At 32.3% G+C, this 18,242-nt stretch overlaps 1 protein-coding gene across 1 annotated transcript; it reads right to left on the minus strand.

Moving 5' to 3' along the window:
• Positions 1-1,741: 1,741 nt before the first annotated feature.
• Positions 1,742-17,497, minus strand: LOC143071673 (uncharacterized). The gene is made up of 8 exons (XM_076246146.1): positions 17,250-17,497; positions 12,903-14,490; positions 8,432-8,476; positions 6,990-7,040; positions 6,241-6,402; positions 3,319-3,402; positions 2,386-2,415; positions 1,742-1,923 (listed from the first exon to the last, which is right to left on the minus strand). Exons 1-8 carry the CDS (start codon positions 17,293-17,295, stop codon positions 1,863-1,865), a joined length of 2,067 nt encoding a protein of 688 aa, XP_076102261.1. The 5' UTR covers positions 17,296-17,497; the 3' UTR covers positions 1,742-1,862.
• Between the last annotated feature and the right edge of the window lie 745 nt (positions 17,498-18,242).

The raw sequence follows: 18,242 nt of genomic DNA on the forward strand, positions 1-18,242 counted from the left end.
TTGCAGCAGATGCAGGTAAGAGATACAGGTCTATAATTGATGGTTTCAAATCTTTTGGCTTCATTTAAAGCTGGCATACGGATATATTTGTGTTGTTATCCATTGGCAACCGTTTATATGTGTTGTTATCTATGGGCAACCGTTTTAGTGCTAGCTGTTTTGTGTGGAATATTTCTTCATAGCTCAATACAATTAGTTAATAAATGTTTACATACAATGTAATTCTTTTGGTCTTTAAATTTATAGTTGTCTCATTGACAATCGTTCCCCGAATTCTTTTGTTTAAATGATTGTTTTGTATTATCGTTGATAATAGTACCAAATAAAATTAAATAACAACATGCCATCCTAATTAAAATAAATGGTAATTTATTTTCATCAAACTGAAGTACATTATTTAAATGAAATTTTTTAACGGTACATTTTTTCATAAATTCAAATCATGGTTCAAAGAAATTTCTCGTTTTGTGGTATTTCCCATGGGCTTTAGTCTGGGGTCATTTGAATGCTTTGTTATCGCAAGCCGTTTTTTGTTTTACTTCGATGTACAATTGTTTTCCACTATACTGTTATAAGGTGGCATGTTCACCCCTCTTTTGTAATGTTCGAAAAAGTGTGAAATAAAAAGTAAGCATGATAAAGAAAAATATAATTTTATGTCTACAAATTACCACATAGTCTTTCACCTTTGTGTCAAATATTCAATGTTTGGTCGTATATCAAAATGCACATATTCTTAAGCATAAGATTAATTAAAAACTTCATGTGTTAATTTACTAAGATTGATCATAGTTAACATGACAATTAATTACTTTCAGTTTTATATAACATTATAAAACTAGGTTACTGTTCTAATGTTTATATCTCGTTTATTATCATTATCAACAAGCTGAGAATTATTCTCATGTAAATGATTGTAAGACAAAACGTTAAAACTGAGTATAAAAATTAAAAAAAGAGCCTGTTCTTTGTTCGTCTCTCAATATTACCGTAAATTTATGTCTCAAGTGTATCCAAAAATATCGACCGGGCGAGACCCTCATGTGAAGTCAAGGTTGTTGAATGCCATAGTGGTAGTGAATCTAATCCATGCACATTTTTTATAACATTGTATGATATACATGATGTTGAAATCGTAGGGTTTTAACCACCCAGGCCCAACATGACATGAATTGAGCAGATCGCGAAACGAATAAAAAGTATGTTATGCTTTATAAGTCAATATAATGGAATTTGATGCGACTGTCATACAAGTGAGAGGTTTAGCTAGCTTTAAAACCAGGTTCAATCCACCATTTTCTACATTTGAAAATGCCTGTACCAAGTCAGGAATATGACAGTTCTTGTCCATTCGTTTTTGATGCGTTTTGTTCTTTGATTTTGCCATGTGATTATGGACTTTCCGAATTGATTTTCCTCTGAGTTCAGTATTTTTGTGATTTTGCTTTTTCCTAATGCAAAACATAAAACAATCATGTTTACCATATTCACTGGGAGTGTTTCTTGGTCAAACGCATGGATATTTTTTACGTTTTGGAAACTTATCATCATAATAGTTTCAGATTTCACGTTACAAGTTCGCACCATAATGCTTTCGCTATTAACACTATATCAAATTGGAAATGTCACTTCACGTTATATAGAAGTGATGTTGAATTTTGTGAAGAGCTGGACATATTGATACATATGAAATGCAAAGACGACTGTTTATGATGGGGAGTGTGCTAGAAATGAAAACGAGTTTTTCTTTTAAGTTTTAGTACAAAAGAAACAAATGGAAAAGAATATATTATAATACATCGTAAGAAAAATGTCTATTCAACAGTATAAGGCATTTTAGTGGCTGTCCGTGTAAACACGACTCAAGGTAACTGTGGTTGTGTCTGTTTTGACCTGAATGATACAGCTGGGACCATTTCCAATCTACAATGTAGAAAATAATATTTCAATTTTACAAATGTCTTTTAAAATACAAAATTAAGAAACGCCAATACGTAAAAATCAGAAATTACATCTGATAATGTTGAGAAAAAAAACCATCGTGAATCACTGAATGCGAAAAGACAAGTTCAGATATGAATTACGATATCTTCTTCATGGTAAGTTTCTTAGTTTAATCGAAGAATTAAAATCATTTAATTAACAAAAACATGTAAAATTGTTATAAACTGGCTGTTCGAGTCTCGGATCCAATACAGCTCTAATCTATAACAGGGCAAAAACAGAAAAAGCAAGTAAATAACTCTATAATAAATAATATGTCATCAACGATAACAGACGATTTACCTGTGCAATGGATAACATTAGGTGTTATTTTAAAAACTTTTCTAGAATCACATTTCAATTTATATTTTATCACTGAGCGTGCAATCAAAATAAACTTACAATTTTTTGTCTGGTCTTGTACTGTGTTTCCTAAAATTAAGCAAGATGCATATAAAATACAAAAACAAAAAATATATTCAGTCACCTCAAATTTTATTTATTTTGATTTGGTTTTATTTATGTTTTGATCTTTGCACAAACTTAAGGTCCTTTACGTTACCAGAAAAAAGTTGTACTCATACGACATGTAAAAAATTGGGAATATAATACACATCTGGGTCTAGCCTCCGTTTCAACTGAAGTTTGTTCTATTGTTTTTCTGTATTACAACTGCCCGAAGGGATTGTCTTTGGCTTCTATCTGTTATAATTGTTAACTAAATGTTATTTTTAGTACAAATAAAGATTTTAGTTATCTCCTTTGAATAGTCTCAAATCTAAGTCATCACTCGGCTTTTTCTTTTATATATATATATCTTTCTGTATCGATATGGGGTCTACGAAATTTTTACATACAACAGATTGAAACTACAAAATGATGAAGTAAACAATGAATATGACACAACATCATAATTGAGATAAATATGGTACCAGTCCAATTCACGTCAAAATTCATAATTATTTTTATGCAACTTTACCTGTAGGAGATATTGCCTAAATTCTATAGAATGCACTTTTAAACTGAAGCAGACAGTACAAGATATCCCAAATATTTTATTGTAAAAAACATTCCAATAATCTGTCCTAGTACAGTAGTAAATTGAAAATTTCGTGCATTTCCTTTCATGTCTACCAAAATTTCATCCAATTGAAGATGATAATTTGTAGTTTTTCGTATAAGTTGTTACACAACATCTCGATTTAGTAGGATTCTTATACTACTACTATTTAAAGACGTAAGCGACGAAATTATAATTGAATCATCATGTGGAATACATATGGAATACGGTATTCTTTGGAGCTGAAATTGGCACAAAGTTTAATTCATACATACTTTCCCTTTCCACCTTTGCCTTTTTTGCCCTTTCCTTTTTTATCCAGTTGATCGTCCCTCTCAATTTTTTCTAGTTCCAGTTCTCTGCAATTTAATAAACATTAAGTTTGTCATTTTCATTTTTTATTTAACCTAATGTGTTTCCGATATAATTTATTATTATGTTTATCTTATTGAATAAGCCATATATAAAACATGTCATTTACAGTATATAATAATGTGTTTCATAACGAAATGTTAACAAGTAAAATCTGTATTGGCGTATTACCTCTCAGACAAGATTTCAAACCAGAGACTTTAATAACTCGAAGTATGTTTAACTTTTAATGCATTTTTTATTCGAAATAAAAGGAGAGGCGTAGTATCCGTCAATAAGACAGCAACCCAACGATATAAAGATATGACGACAACAACTGACGTGGTTTCGCACTTCTGACTATGAAAATTTCATTTGCTCCAATCTGCCAAGAACATATTTCTTCTACGTGACTAAGCTTGTCTAAGCATTCATTTCTGTAATCTCTTTTGTTTGGTGGCTTTTAATTGTATCAATCTGCTGAGATAAACCCCATTCAACTGATTTTTATAGTTTGCTTTTTTTATTATTGTACTGTAGTTTCATCACCTCTCAGCCTAGGGGAGGAATAGTGGGCCTACAAATTAGCTAAATTGCTTTAAAGTGAATACTTTATATATCTCGTATACGAGAAGCATTCAAATTGTTATACAGCTATGCATTTGAAATTGAAATTATAATGGGAGTTATACCATTAAAATTTATAGATTTCAGTGTGATTGTTGTAATGATAAGACTTCAATTGATTCATTGACTTAATTGCTAAATAAAAAAGGAAAAGGAAACAAAAAATCAAATATGAACATTTAAAACTCTGCAATGATGTGCAATATACTCATTAGACATCTACAATCTGACTAAATGCATTATTTCATTTAAAAAAAAGGGCAAAATTCGATGATGCGTTAATATAACCGATAGTCGGTTGGTTGCTGTCAACTGATACATGTAGTTATAGATAATCGATTGATAATTTCAACCGATTACCCAACATTATTATTTTGTACATACAATTTCGGGGCCTATCATAGCTGACTACAAGATATGGGTTGAAGGCCGTAAGGTGGACATATATTGTTAATTTCTTTATCATTTGGTCTTCTTTGAAGATTCGTTTCATTGACAATCATGTCACATCGTCTTTTTTATTTAGATTACACAAATTCACTTTTATGGTCTTATGATTTATGTAAGAACTGGATGCACTTCTTTTAGTAAATTTATTGGGTAATTAAAGTGTTGACCAAACAATAGTGCGTTTAAAAAAATTGTGTGTATGATTTTTATGGTCTTACAATTTATGTAAGAACTGGATGCTTCTTTTAGTAAATTTATTGGGTAATTAAAGTGTTGACCAAACAATAGTGCGTTTAAAAAAATTGTGTGTATGATTACACATTAAAACCCCAATACCAAAAAAAAAAAAAAGCATTCATTTCGCATAATTATATTGGTATGCTATTAAGACCGTGAACATTTTTTGTCCCCTTTTTTTTATGTGCACTTTTTTGTTGACGCACGTGTCATCACGAAAGTAAAAGTTCATTTTGATATGAATATTAATTTTTAATGACGCGCGCAATTGTTGTTAGCCAATCAAACTGACAGATTCTCGTGAAACATGCATATCATGTAATCATAAGTACATGAACGTCTAAATATTATATAACTGTTGTGTGCGTCTTTGAATTATTGTCTTATTATGGTATTATATATCATGATGTTAAATTCATGTTAAAGGGTGAGAATTATTTAACAGCTGATGTTTAATAATTCAAACCTTTACATGTACAAGTATTTATAAAAAAAATAACATCTTGACACATGTTCTTTAATGAGACAGTAATTCAAAGACGCACTAAAAAGTTCTTTATTTAGACGTTCATGAACTTATGAATTATATAACCATAAAAGTGAAGTATGGAATTATAAATGTTAAAAAGAATATTTAACATTGGAATACCAGTATCGTAGGAACAATACAAATACTTAATGTGAAATATCAACATATCAAAAGCTGTGATTCCTATAATCATAATGAATCGAACAAATCTGTGATCAAAGGGGCACAGTAAGTTCCCAGTCGGAATGCAATTTACTTGACGTATTACGTTTACTCAATAATAGCCAACTGTCCAACGAAATTAGTGTATTTAAATAAAAAGTAAATTTCTTCTCTTATGTGAGTGGTTATAGTGAAAAGCTAGTATTAATAAAAAGAAAATAACGTCTGTCATGTGCAGTTTTGTTTTCACATTACAACTAACTAGACAGTAAATATGATATTACTAAATGAATTTTACGAGTCTAAGATATGGTATTATTCATAACAGAAATCGATATGTAAGAGCTCTATCAGGATGTTAGAGTAACTATATGTAATAGTATGCTTGCTTTGTTTCTGGTGTTACTAAAGACGACAGATCTTTATGCATTCGCCAGTTGATCGAATACAAGTGCGTCGTGACGAAAATATAAAAATGTCACTTGAGTTTACAGGAATAACAATCAATTAATAAAATTGTACTTCTTTATTTTCTTAACTTTTACTTGTTATGTCCAAAAGATTTATTATCAAGTTATTCCGTAGAGTATAAATATATAATTTTTTTATCATTTTATGACATACCACTTATTATAATTAATCTAGTAAATTTGTACTATTAAGGGTATTAATTTTAACATACATCGATGATTATTATTATCGCGTTACATTTTGACAATAGAATTTCTAAAAAAAATATGAAGGTTCGTATAGAAAATGTCTATAAAAAAGAAGCTGTAACTCCTGTTCAGAAAATATACTTACATTTCACATTGACAGAAAAGAAGATCTAATGACTTACATTTCACATTGACCTGGAATCAGTTCTATTGTTACTACATTGAACACACGTTTTGTTGGTAATTCTGGACAGGACCCGGATGAGACCACTGTCTGGTCATCATTCAATTGTTGGTTTGCTTTGTTGATATATTTAAATGTTGCCTTTGGCCGGTATTCTTTCCTATAATGGAAAATTGTGAGAAAGATTTTTATACGCAATATATAAAGCACCTTATTCTAAATGTTAGGCGATTCAATTTACTTTAATTTCATTTACAATTCAGTTTTACTATTAATTTTCTGCAGGCATGTTGGAGTGTCTAGTTTTCTTGCTTCATTCTCAAAATTAACACAAACATTTATATTTAGCGTATGAAGTTTTACGTTCATAAATATGTTAACGGGATAGTGTTTTTTAAACAAATACACATTAAACACAATGGATTTAATAGTTGCTGTCAATGAGTGTTTATTATTATTTTTTTAAATCACCTAATGGATATTTAGGAAAGTTAGGAATTTGATGAGACTGTCATCAAAGTGAGAGGGTTAGCGCTATAAAAGCAGGTTTAATCCACCATTTTCTACATTTGAAAATGCCTGTACCAAGTGAGGAATATGACAGTTCTTGTCCATTCGTTTTTTATGTGTTTTGTTATTTGAAATTGCCATGTGATTATGGACTTTCCAAATTGATTTTCCTCTAAGTTCAGTATTTTTGTGATTTTACTTTTTAGTTAGTTTATAATACTGAATAGTAGTACGTACATGTGTTTCTTCGGTTTGGATTTTCTGCCTTTGCCTTTTCCTCTATTGTCTCTGAAATACATATAAACACGATAATATTCAATAACCTATTACTTCTTGTTTAAAGGGGCACTAGCTTTGAGATGTATAAAAAATCTAATATATTATTTTTTTGCTCAATCATTAATGAAATGCAAAATAATTTAATATCGAAAAAAAAATTTTGCTTTTAGTAGCCAGTATGGTTCAATTTTGTCAAAATAAGCTAAAAAAACATTGATTATGAATTATTCACTTGCAAGTGAATACTTCGACCTCATTGATCCGTATTCATGTGTAAAGTTATTTAAAGGCAAAGAATGTCAACATCGAATGTGAAATTCGAAACAAAAGTAAATCATTTAGTTGCATTGACTGACTCGATTCTCAAAAACTCATTCGTATACAGGTAAAAACGATGATAAACATATTTTTCATCTATAATATGAAACTAAATAGACCTAGAAAAATCAAACAGCACGAGTTTGTTTAATCTATTTATAACTATATTATGTTTACATCGCTTATACGGTCATCGGATGACTTTAGAGGTCAACTCGATATTTAATTAGATGGCGTCTAGACTAAAATACACACGAAACGAAGCTACGTATTTTCATGTTCGTTCCCTGTGAGTTGGTTATTTAAGACTTTTAATAGTTTGAATAAATGTTTTACATTGTTATAAATCTAATATTAGAATTTGATTAAAATCGGTGAACATGAATTCGATAGCTAGTGCCCCTTTGAATGGCGAGTTAAAACACGATCTAAATAATTTGGTTTATATCAGTTATCTTGTGATATTAAATTGTTCGTTTCCATCGTCCTGAACATTCATGAAATATTTGCCAGTGGAAGTTAAGCAGTCAACAAACACTATTGTTCGTTTCCTGTTTCGCTGACTAACTAACTCCGGTAACGCAAAAGTCTAATTATAGTCTGACATTCAAAAAACTACAAACCTAAGTTGCTGATAGATCATTACACCATCGTCTCATTAATTCAACAACCTATTAAACCGACAATCCATTTGTCCGAAGACCGATTCATTCCAGATATTATTATAATAATTAATTTTGGTGATCACTGATCTTTTCACTGTCTAGTTGAACCTTCTAAAGTTTCTTCTGTGACCACATTCTTATGATATATTGAGATTGGTAAGTTGTTTTGCAAAGTGTGGATACATTTATTGCATGTCCACATTCAAAACGGATAATATACAGAATGTATGTATTATAGTTTGGGAAAAAAATACGTTACATGTTTCGTCTGAATGAGATTAAACGAGAAAAACGTTGATATGAAAACGATGAAACTTTATTCTGACATAAAATTGTTTGGTGCATTAATGTGTATGCAATACTTCATTACATTCTTGCTCAACACTTTCCTGTTTTTATCTGTTAAATTTGACCTACCTGTCGTCTAAATCTACGTCTTTAATATCTGCAGGTTCTACCACACTGTAAAAATCATCAGTCTTAATACATATAACAAAATTCGTGTGTTTTTTTAAGTTGTTAATTCGAAAATACCATACTGGTTTTACATTTGCCGTTTCTATACGACATTGTTTTTTCTTCTTCGGCATATGGCCGAATATATTTTTTAAATTATTTTCTTTTTGACGCATCTTTTCTAATTATTGTCCATCGACTATCATGTACATGTAGATGTATATAATAATCTTGAAATATTATCATCTTGATTAATAGTAGTTCTGGAAATATAAGTTAACACGCATTTACATCCTAACCTTTTTAAAGTTATGTTAAGGTCAGCCCGTGGTTGACAGGCTCAGACATTATTTGTTAATTATGTCCTGTCACTTATAGCCCACAGTTTAGACAAGCTATGAATAAACCGAAAGTCTGAAACATACCCAAATACTTAGTCAATAGAAATCATAGAATATTGTCGATAGTTTAGATTTGGAAATAAGCTCAGAAATATACTGTTTAATGATGGGACCTTTTTGTTTGTATCTGTTGAAATTTTCTTTCTATTTGTCCAGACTCGGGCCGCTTTTGAAAAAGATAATGTAAATTATTTAAACATTTATCAACATATGTTAACATTAGATGTCTTGTATGGCCTTTATTGTACATGTGTTACAAAGGTTAATGTCTCTTTGATGTCCACATCTAATATCATTTGTATAAAAGGGAAAAAATATAATACACACCATACATAATTAGATGACCTGATTAGCAATATAAATATTCATCAATATATATGTCGTGTACAAGTTGCGATTTTGTAAGGTTATAACATGTACAAAAATTTTGTACATGTTATAATTTGTACAATGCCAAAATACAAGTTATAACATGTACAAAAGTACCTCATACATGTTATAACATGTACGAAATATTGCTTTTAAAAAAACGGTTTTAACTTGTACAAAATTTGAAGAAGAAAAAAAAAATACATGTAAAATTGAGAATGGAAATGGGGAATGTGCCAAAGAGACAACAACCCGACCATAGAAAAAAAAAACAACAGCAGAAGGTCACCAACAGGTCTTCAATGTAGCGAGAAATTCCCGCACCCGGAGGCGTCCTTCAGCTGGCCCCTAAACAAATATATACTAGTTCAGTGATAATGAACGCCATACTAATTTCCAAATTGTACACAAGAAACTAAAATTAAAATAATACAAGACTAACAAAGGCCAGAGGCTCCTGACTTGGGACAGGCGCAAAAATGCGGCGGGGTTAAACATGTTTGTGAGATCTCAACCCTCCCCCTATACCTCTAGCCAATGTAGAAAAGTAAACGTGTAACAATACGTACATTAAAATTCAGTCCAAGAGATGTCCGAGTCTGATGTCAGAACATGTAATCAAAGAAAATAAACAAAATGACAATAATACATAAATAACAACAGACTACTAGCAGTTAACTGACATGCCAGCTCCAGACTTCAATTAAACTGACTGAAAGATTATGATTTCATCATATGAACATCAGGCACAATCCTTCCCGTTAGGGGTTTAGTATCATACCATCATAACATATATGAGAAGAACATAACCCGTGTCATGCCAACAACTGGTTTTTGAATAAATGTGTTTAGTTCCGATGCAAAGACCCTATAAGTGAATCAATATTAACGCCAAAATATGCAGTCTTTACTGACCTGACAACAGTATCGTAACTATATCCCTTCTTAATAAGTCTATTCAAAGGTTTTGTTAGTTTTTGAGGTGAATACTGACACCTTTGTGCTTTATAAAGAATATTTCCATAAAAAATTGGATGTGAAATACCTGAACGTATAAGAAGTCTGCATGTTGAGCTATATTTACGAATGATGTCCTTATACCGATGATAAAATTTAGTAAATGTTTTGACTAGTTTGTGATATCGAAAACCCTGGTGTAATAATTTTTCAGTAATACATAAATTTCTCTCGTTAAAATCTAAAAGAGTGTTACATACACGAGCGAATCGTACAAGTTGAGATATATAAACACCGTAAGATGGTGACAAGGGAACGTCACCATCTAAAAATGGATAATTAACGATAGGAAATGAAAAATCATCTCTTTTATCATAAGTTTTAGTATTCAGCTTTCCGTTAGTGATATAGATATCAAGATCGAGAAAAGGACAGTGGTCATTGTTAGTATTAGCTTTATTTAAAGTAAGTTCAGCAGGATAAATTTCTTTAATATACATACTGAAGTCGTCATTATTGAGAGCCAAAATGTCATCCAAATATCTAAAAGTATTATTAAATTTGTTTATCAGATGTTGTTTCGATGCCAGGGTCTTTGCTTATTTTTGTCATAAATTGTAACTCATAGCAATACAAAAACAGGTCCGCAATAAGTGGTGCACAGTTAGTCCCCATTGGAATTCCGATAATCTGACGATATACGGAATTCCCAAAGCGAACAAAAATGTTATCTAGTAAAAATTCAAGGGCATATATAGTATCAAAGCATGTCCAATTGACATAGTTTTTTTGTTTATTGCTACTAAAAAATGACCTAAAAGAGTTTAAACATATATGTGTATGTTTCTAATATTATATTAACACATGCCATTAACCTCAATAATATTTTCATATTTTTTTTTTATATTGTCCATTCATGATAGTGTCTGATACCTTTTTGATACAGTTAATGACCAGTTTAAAAGTTTTTAAAATAACTTAATACCTTAAAGACTTTAAAATGAACAACAAGTCATGTTGTCAATAAACATTATTCTGTATTCTTACCTGGTATTCAAACAGAAGAAGATTTAGAAGCAACATTTGAAGCAAGTTCTGTATCCAATAATACTGATATTGAAGACCCCTTTACCGAGACAGAACATATCGGCACTTAAATTGAAACTGACAAAACAATGTCAGAGACGGACATTAATACTAACACAAACACTGAAACTGACGGTGAATTGAATGGACAACAATGTACAAATTGTTGAAACAATGGTTTTTGAATGAATTGATTATAACATAGTTGGTGAGGAAGTATCAGCATGACCATCTACTGCTATACTTCCTCAAAAGAGGGCGCTTTTAGGTGGTGATATTCCTGCTGTCAATACCAGTGAGGATCTATCGAAGATTACAAATATTGACATCAAACGTGAACGAAAGAGGGCTTTTTTCGGGTTAGTAGGTAATAGCTAAAGCCTTGACAAAAACTCAAAAACTAGATTAACTGTTCTCTCCCAAGGCGTTATCCTTCCCATTCCTTCTATTGATATGGGCCCTGCCGATGAGAAAAAACATAACAGGCAGCATGTTGATGAATATTAATGAACATGGTGGCTATAAACTTGGAACTAAGACCTTAGTTGGACAACTGGAGTAAAAAAAACAGGTTCAATTTCTTGGAAATGCAGCTTTAAATGTGTCTGAAGTCCCCATGAGTGATATGTGTGTGAGAGAGATGGTGCGTAAGATGTCATTAATTGGAGGGCAAAGTTTTGTGCATTGCCAGTGTAAGAAAGGCAGTTTGTAAGTCTGGTAGGTTCAAATATAGACGAATGAAAGTTTTGTGCAACTCAAAAGTGTTACATGTCTCTGTCTTGTAGCAACAAGTAAAAAAATCTTGTTTCTAAAATGTATGAAAATGAGGTGTTTTATGCATAGTTTAAATAATGCACCTACGTTTGCATTTGATTATTGTTCTTAATTATTTGATAAATTTTACGTGAATGTATATTCTGCTTTATTATTATTTTTTTAAAATGTTGTACAGGTTAAAACCATTTTTAAGCAATATTTTGTACATGTTAAACATGTACGAGGTACTTATGTACAGAACATGTTATAACTTGTATTTTGGCATTGTAAAAATTATAACATGTACAAAACTTTTGTACATGTTATAACCTGTACAAAATTGCAACTTGTACACGACATATTAATTTTCTAATTGTTTTCTCATTGCACTATTTATTGCGGAAACGTCGAATTTCCAAAAAAAATAGCTTACTCTTTGACTCTTTTAATTAATGATGCAAATAAAAAATGAAAGTAAGTAAATCTCATTTTAAATAATAGGTTTTGAAAAAGGAAAAATTCATACCTAAATGAGGATATTATAAATCTCAAATCAAATTAAAAAAAATATATTTTCTATCGCCTTGAAAATTTATAGACTCCTCTGTGAATTAAAATTATTACATTAATTTTATTATTTCAGACAAGTGCACATTTAATGATTTTTACAAATATCCAGAGAGTGCTTTTATTTATTATCATTTTTTTCTCTGAAAATAAAATTAGGATCAATATAACCTCTTTCGTTAAAAAAATAACTAGTGTCAGATTTACGCATAGACAAGAAATTTGTTGTATTTTTCTGGTCGTTTGAGCAATGGAAATATATTAACATTAATTGATACAGTATTTGCTATACTTACATTTCACAGTCTTTTGATTCAATAATGAGTAAGTTATCCTCATATCGTGTTGGTAAATTCGGGCATTCTGTAGTGGCTGATTGATCTACAGAAACAACTGGCTTAGGTTCTCGTTGACTTCCGGTATCGTCTGACGTAGATCCTTGTTTGCTACCAGTTTCAGCTGGTTTAGAAGGAAATTGTTGATTACCGGGATCAGCTGGTTTAGATGCTGGACTTACGGTATTATCTAGCGGCGATCCTTGTTGTTTGCTGGTATCTACCGGCTTATCAACTGGCGTAGAGGGCTGTTGTTGGTTAATTCGATCAGCTGGTTTAGCTGCTTGACTTCCGATATCATCTGGCTTAGATGCTTGTTTGCTGGTATCTACTGGATTTGCGGGACTTTGTGGAGTACCGGTATTAGCTGGCTTAGTTGCTTGACTCCCAGTATCATCTGGCAAAGATCCTTGCTGATTGATAGTATCTGCTGGCATAAAAGGTAGTTGGTTAGATGGATCAGCTGGTATCGATGCTTGACTACCGGTATCAACTTGCTTAGATGCTGGACTGCTTATATCATCTGACTGAGATCCTTGTTGTTTGCTTGTGTCTACTGGCTTTGCGGGATCTTGTGGACTGCCAGGATTAGCTGGTTTAGGTGCTTGAATTCTGGCGTCATCTGCCTGAGACCCTTGTTGTTTGCTGGTTTCAAGTGGTATAAAAGGTTGTTGTTGGTTAATGGGGTCAGCTTGTTTCGATGATGGACCTCCGGAATCAGCTGGATTAGATGCTAGACGTCCAGTATCAGCTGGTTTGGATGCATGACTTCCAGCATTATCTGGCCTAGAACCTTGCTGTTTGTTTGTATCAACTTGTGTAGAGGGCTGGTTAACTGGATCAGCTGGCTTAGATGCCGAACTTCTTGTATCATCTTGATGAGATCCTTGCTGTTTGATGGTATCTATAGGTTTAGATGGAACTTGTGGACTATTAAGATTAGCTGGTTTAGATGCCTGACTTCCAGCTGTATCATCTGAATGAGATCCTTGCTGTTTGCTTGTATCTACTGGCGGTGAGGGACCTGGTGGATTACCAGGATCAGCTACATTTGATGCTGGAATTCTAGTATCATCTGGCCTAGAACCTTGCTGTTTGCCTGTATCTACTGGCGTAGAGGGCTCTTGTTGGTTAACGGGATCAGCTACATTTGATGCTGGAATTCTAGTATCATCTGTCCTAGAACCTTGCTGTTTGCCTGTATCTACTGGCGAAGAGGGCTCTTGTTGGTTAACGGGATCAGCTGGTTTAGATGATGGACTTCTCGTATCATCTGACTGAGATCCTTGCTGTTTGCTGGTATCTACTGGCTTAGACGGTTGTTGTGGTGTAATGGAATCAGCTGGTTTCGATGCTGGTACTCCGGTATCTGCTGGCCTTCCGGTATCATCTTGCTGCGATCCTTGTTTGCTGGTATCTACTGGCTTTGAGGGAACCTTTTGAGTACCGGTATCAACTGGCTTAGAGGCATGACTTCCGGTATCAGCTGTATTAGATGTGTGTGGGGGTTCGACAGGTTTTGTCCCAATTTGTTGTATTAACATCACTTCTGGAAGTAAGATTCACAAGTTAGGAAAAGCTGTTTATATCGTTCCCACCCTCTCTAAATTTTATCTGATTGTACTTGTAGTTGTATTTCAGTCTTGCACTTCAATAAAGCTTTTGTTTCACACTATATTTCCAATCATTCATAAAGGTTTGAAAACTTAAAATGTACATGCAGCTTTTAATTAGTCTTTTATTCACTACGGAAATTATAGGTCAGCTTTCATGTGTGATGCTCGGAGTTGCAAAAGTATTTTGAGTATGTTACCAAATTAAAATTACATAAAAATGTCAAGAAAATTCAAAAGGATTAGGACAAATTTCGAATGTTTTGTATCCAATAATAAAACGTAGGGCAAGATCTTAATTCTATTTGTCTGTAATTTTCAATTTATAAATGTAGTAGATGTATTAAGAGAGAGAAAACTTTTTTTTTTACAAAATGTGAAAATGTTCAATTTTGTAACCATAATATGTCCGCTGTGTCCAGAACATGTACAATGCAAAGACCAGTATATAAAACCGTCCAGTTTAACGACTCATGTTTGATGAATTAATGAGCAAGTGTCCGATAGCAAAGCAATGAACCCATGAGTAGAAATCTGTGCAGTATAACAAGTAAACGATACGTAGGTATATGTCAAATATCAATAAGAATCTGGTAAATCTACCACTTAAACGATGACCAGGTGTCCGTGAAATATCGATTAGAGTCCGACCAGTCTACCAAGTCAAATATCAGTAGAAGTAAGTCTACCAAGTCATGATCAACGGTTAGCATGTATATATATGCAGTCTAGAAATTCAACGATCAGGCGGTGTCCATGAAGTCTTAAATTTAAACGATAAAATTCTGTCCGTATCGCAAGAAGTATAAGTGAACTCTATATATACACCTCGCCAAAAGTTAAGCAACACCTACTTTTTTTTCTCCTATTTTTTTTTAAAATTAAATTTGATACTGCTTTGATTCCACATATTTCTTTAATCTATTGTTAATCGAAAGGTACGAATTCAGGTACAAATTCTATTCCTAGGTACCTTAAACTAGAGGCTCTAAAGAGCCTGTGTCGCTCACCTTGGTCTATGAAGGACACAAATGGATTCATGACAGAATTGTGTTTGTAGATCTTACTTTACTGAACATGCTTGCTACTTACAATTGTCTCTATCTATAATAAACTTGGCCCTTTACTTTAGTTACAGAGGAAAATATTTTGTAAAAATTTACAACAATTTACCAAATTAATGAAAATTGTTAGAAATTGACTATAAAGGACAATTACTCCTTTAGAGGTCAACTGACCATTTTGGTCATGTTGACTCATTTTTAGATCTTACTTTGCTGAACATTATTGCTGTTAATAATAATATTCAAGATAACACCAAAAGCGGCAAAATTTCCTTAAAATTACCAATTCAGGGCAGCAACCCAACAACCGGTTGTCCGATTCATCTGAAAATTTCACGAGAGAAAATTCCTCCAACATCATATTGATGAGCGCATGGCCGTATGGCGTCCTCGGAATACAGCATAAAGGAAACAGTACATTATTGGAACCACAGCGTTTGGTGGTAGGAGTTTGACATTTTGGAGATGCTTTTCATATGACTGCAAAATGGACCTTTATGTTCTGGATGGGACTATGACGTGTCTAAAATATCGTGATAACATACCCGGGATATCGATGAGCCACATTTTGACTATCACAATCTTGCAACTAGACCAATATTCATTGACGATAATGCTAAGCCAGACAGAGCACGCATTGTTTCAGATTATTTACGCAAGGAGGTAACTGACACTATTCCTTGGCCACCCATGTCACCGGATATGAATCCCATTGAGCATGTCTGGGATGATATTGGTCCAAAAATCAACAACAGGATTCCTGCTAGTAAGAATTAACAGGAATTACGAGCAGCCTTGATTGAAGAATGGCAAAGAATTCTTGTTAGAACATAAACGCGGCGTGGTTCAAAGCTTGAGACGACGTGTGAATTAACTTGTCCGGAAGCGTGAAAGATTTAATGTATTAACAAATTGTCACTGTCGAGTTTTAAAAAGGAATTTGTGTATAGAGCAAAGCAAATTTTCAAAAACGTCAGTACAAGTTGAAACTTCATCTTGTATTTTGTTTTGCCATTTTACAACCATTTGCCAAAATGAAATAGTAAAAATACAATCATGAAAACATTCCAAACTTTCACTTTTCAATTTATATTATATATGTTATCTTATAAAAACACATTTAGTTCATTGTATCGATATTTCGATAAGTTATGAATTCAGTAAAAAACGATTCTGGAAAATTATCAGGTGTTGCTTTACTTTTGGCGAGGTGTATATATATCTAGTATATCAACAATGAGCTGATGAATACCAGAGGGACATTCAAACTCATAAACTGAAAACAAACTGACAGCGCCATGACTAAAAAAAAAAGGCAAGTAGACAAACAAAAGTACACAAAACACAAATAGAAAACTAGCTAAAGTCAAATATGAGCAGATGTATGTACCATGTAGCAAAGCAAAGACGAGCAGGTATCCGTGCAGCAAAACAAGTCAAATATGAGGAGGTGTCCGTACACTGTTTCATAATCATTGATCAATTGCAGGTTTAAGGACAGTTTTGATACTAGTAAATTCAATACAGATGGGTAGCATGCGAATCAGTATTCGTCAATGCTTACTTCTGATGTAAATATGTAAAACAGCGCTTGAATTATTTACGACACAAAACAAGTAAAAAACACTTACCCCATAACACAAATAGAAAAACAAGATTTCCAAACGCTGTCTTCATCGTTCAAATTATTTTGTCGGTTAATTGCTTTATTTTTGTTGTTTTATAAACAAAAATATTTGGCCCCAGAAAGGGTACGCAAATTCATATTCATAAATTGAACGTCGCACTGTATGAAATTTCTTTAGTACTAATAAGTAGAAACGAAACGTATGATATTGAGCGATATTACTCCAACTTTTGATGGAAAAAATATTACAAGATCGTAAAAGTTTGTGCAAGATTTTCCTTCTTTGATCCTCATGACGATGACAAATATTCTTATTTACTGAAGGCTTAGATATATAGGTACAACATATAGTTACATTACAGAATAGATTTGTATTTTTTTTTACAAGTTTGATATATACATGTTAGAACCTTAAAATGAACTTAAGCGCAATAAATGACAGATGATTGTGTCTGTTTTCGGACACGTATGTTATAAAAGTGACTATCCCTTTTGTCATAGAATCTTTTATAGATATTTTACAGCAGACTAATGGCAATAATCGCCAAGTCGCCAAGTCGCCAGTGGACAATATTACTTGACCAATTGAAGGAATACAAACGCAAAAGGTATATGAATATCAAATCTCGCAAGGAACTTCTTCATCAGATACATCGTAAACATATGTGACAGCTACCCATAAAAATGTTATTATTTTGACAACGGTTATGACAACTCAAACTTCCTGTAACTTTAAATAATTTATAGCAAGACTCATGATATAAAACGTAATGATTTAACATAAAGATATATAAGAATAAGTTTTTTTAAAACTTAATAATTTTATATAAATATGTATATTTATTTCAGTATCATTTGGCTCATGAGCTTTTAACCGACATAAAAGACATAACAATAAAATAACGCAATGTACATGTGCAATAAATTCCATAACACAAAAATGAAACGCAATAAACATCTTTTTCGAACCAGAGGTTTATCTACAATATAAGAATAT

This window comes from Mytilus galloprovincialis, chromosome 4 (genome assembly GCF_965363235.1).
Source record: "Mytilus galloprovincialis chromosome 4, xbMytGall1.hap1.1, whole genome shotgun sequence".
NCBI classification, from domain to species: Eukaryota; Metazoa; Mollusca; class Bivalvia; order Mytilida; family Mytilidae; genus Mytilus; species Mytilus galloprovincialis.

Excerpts from the sequence above, each read along its gene's own strand:
- LOC143071673 (XM_076246146.1), bottom strand. The coding sequence starts at position 17,295 with ATGAAGACAGCGTTTGGAAATCTTGTTTTTCTATTTGTGTTATGGG. Across the intron at positions 6,403-6,989 it reads TCCAAACCGAAGAAACACAT|GAAAGAATACCGGCCAAAGG; the intron begins GTACGTACTACT and ends TTTCCATTATAG. Across the intron at positions 2,416-3,318 it reads GGCAAAGGTGGAAAGGGAAA|GAAACACAGTACAAGACCAG; the intron begins GTATGTATGAAT and ends GCTTAATTTTAG.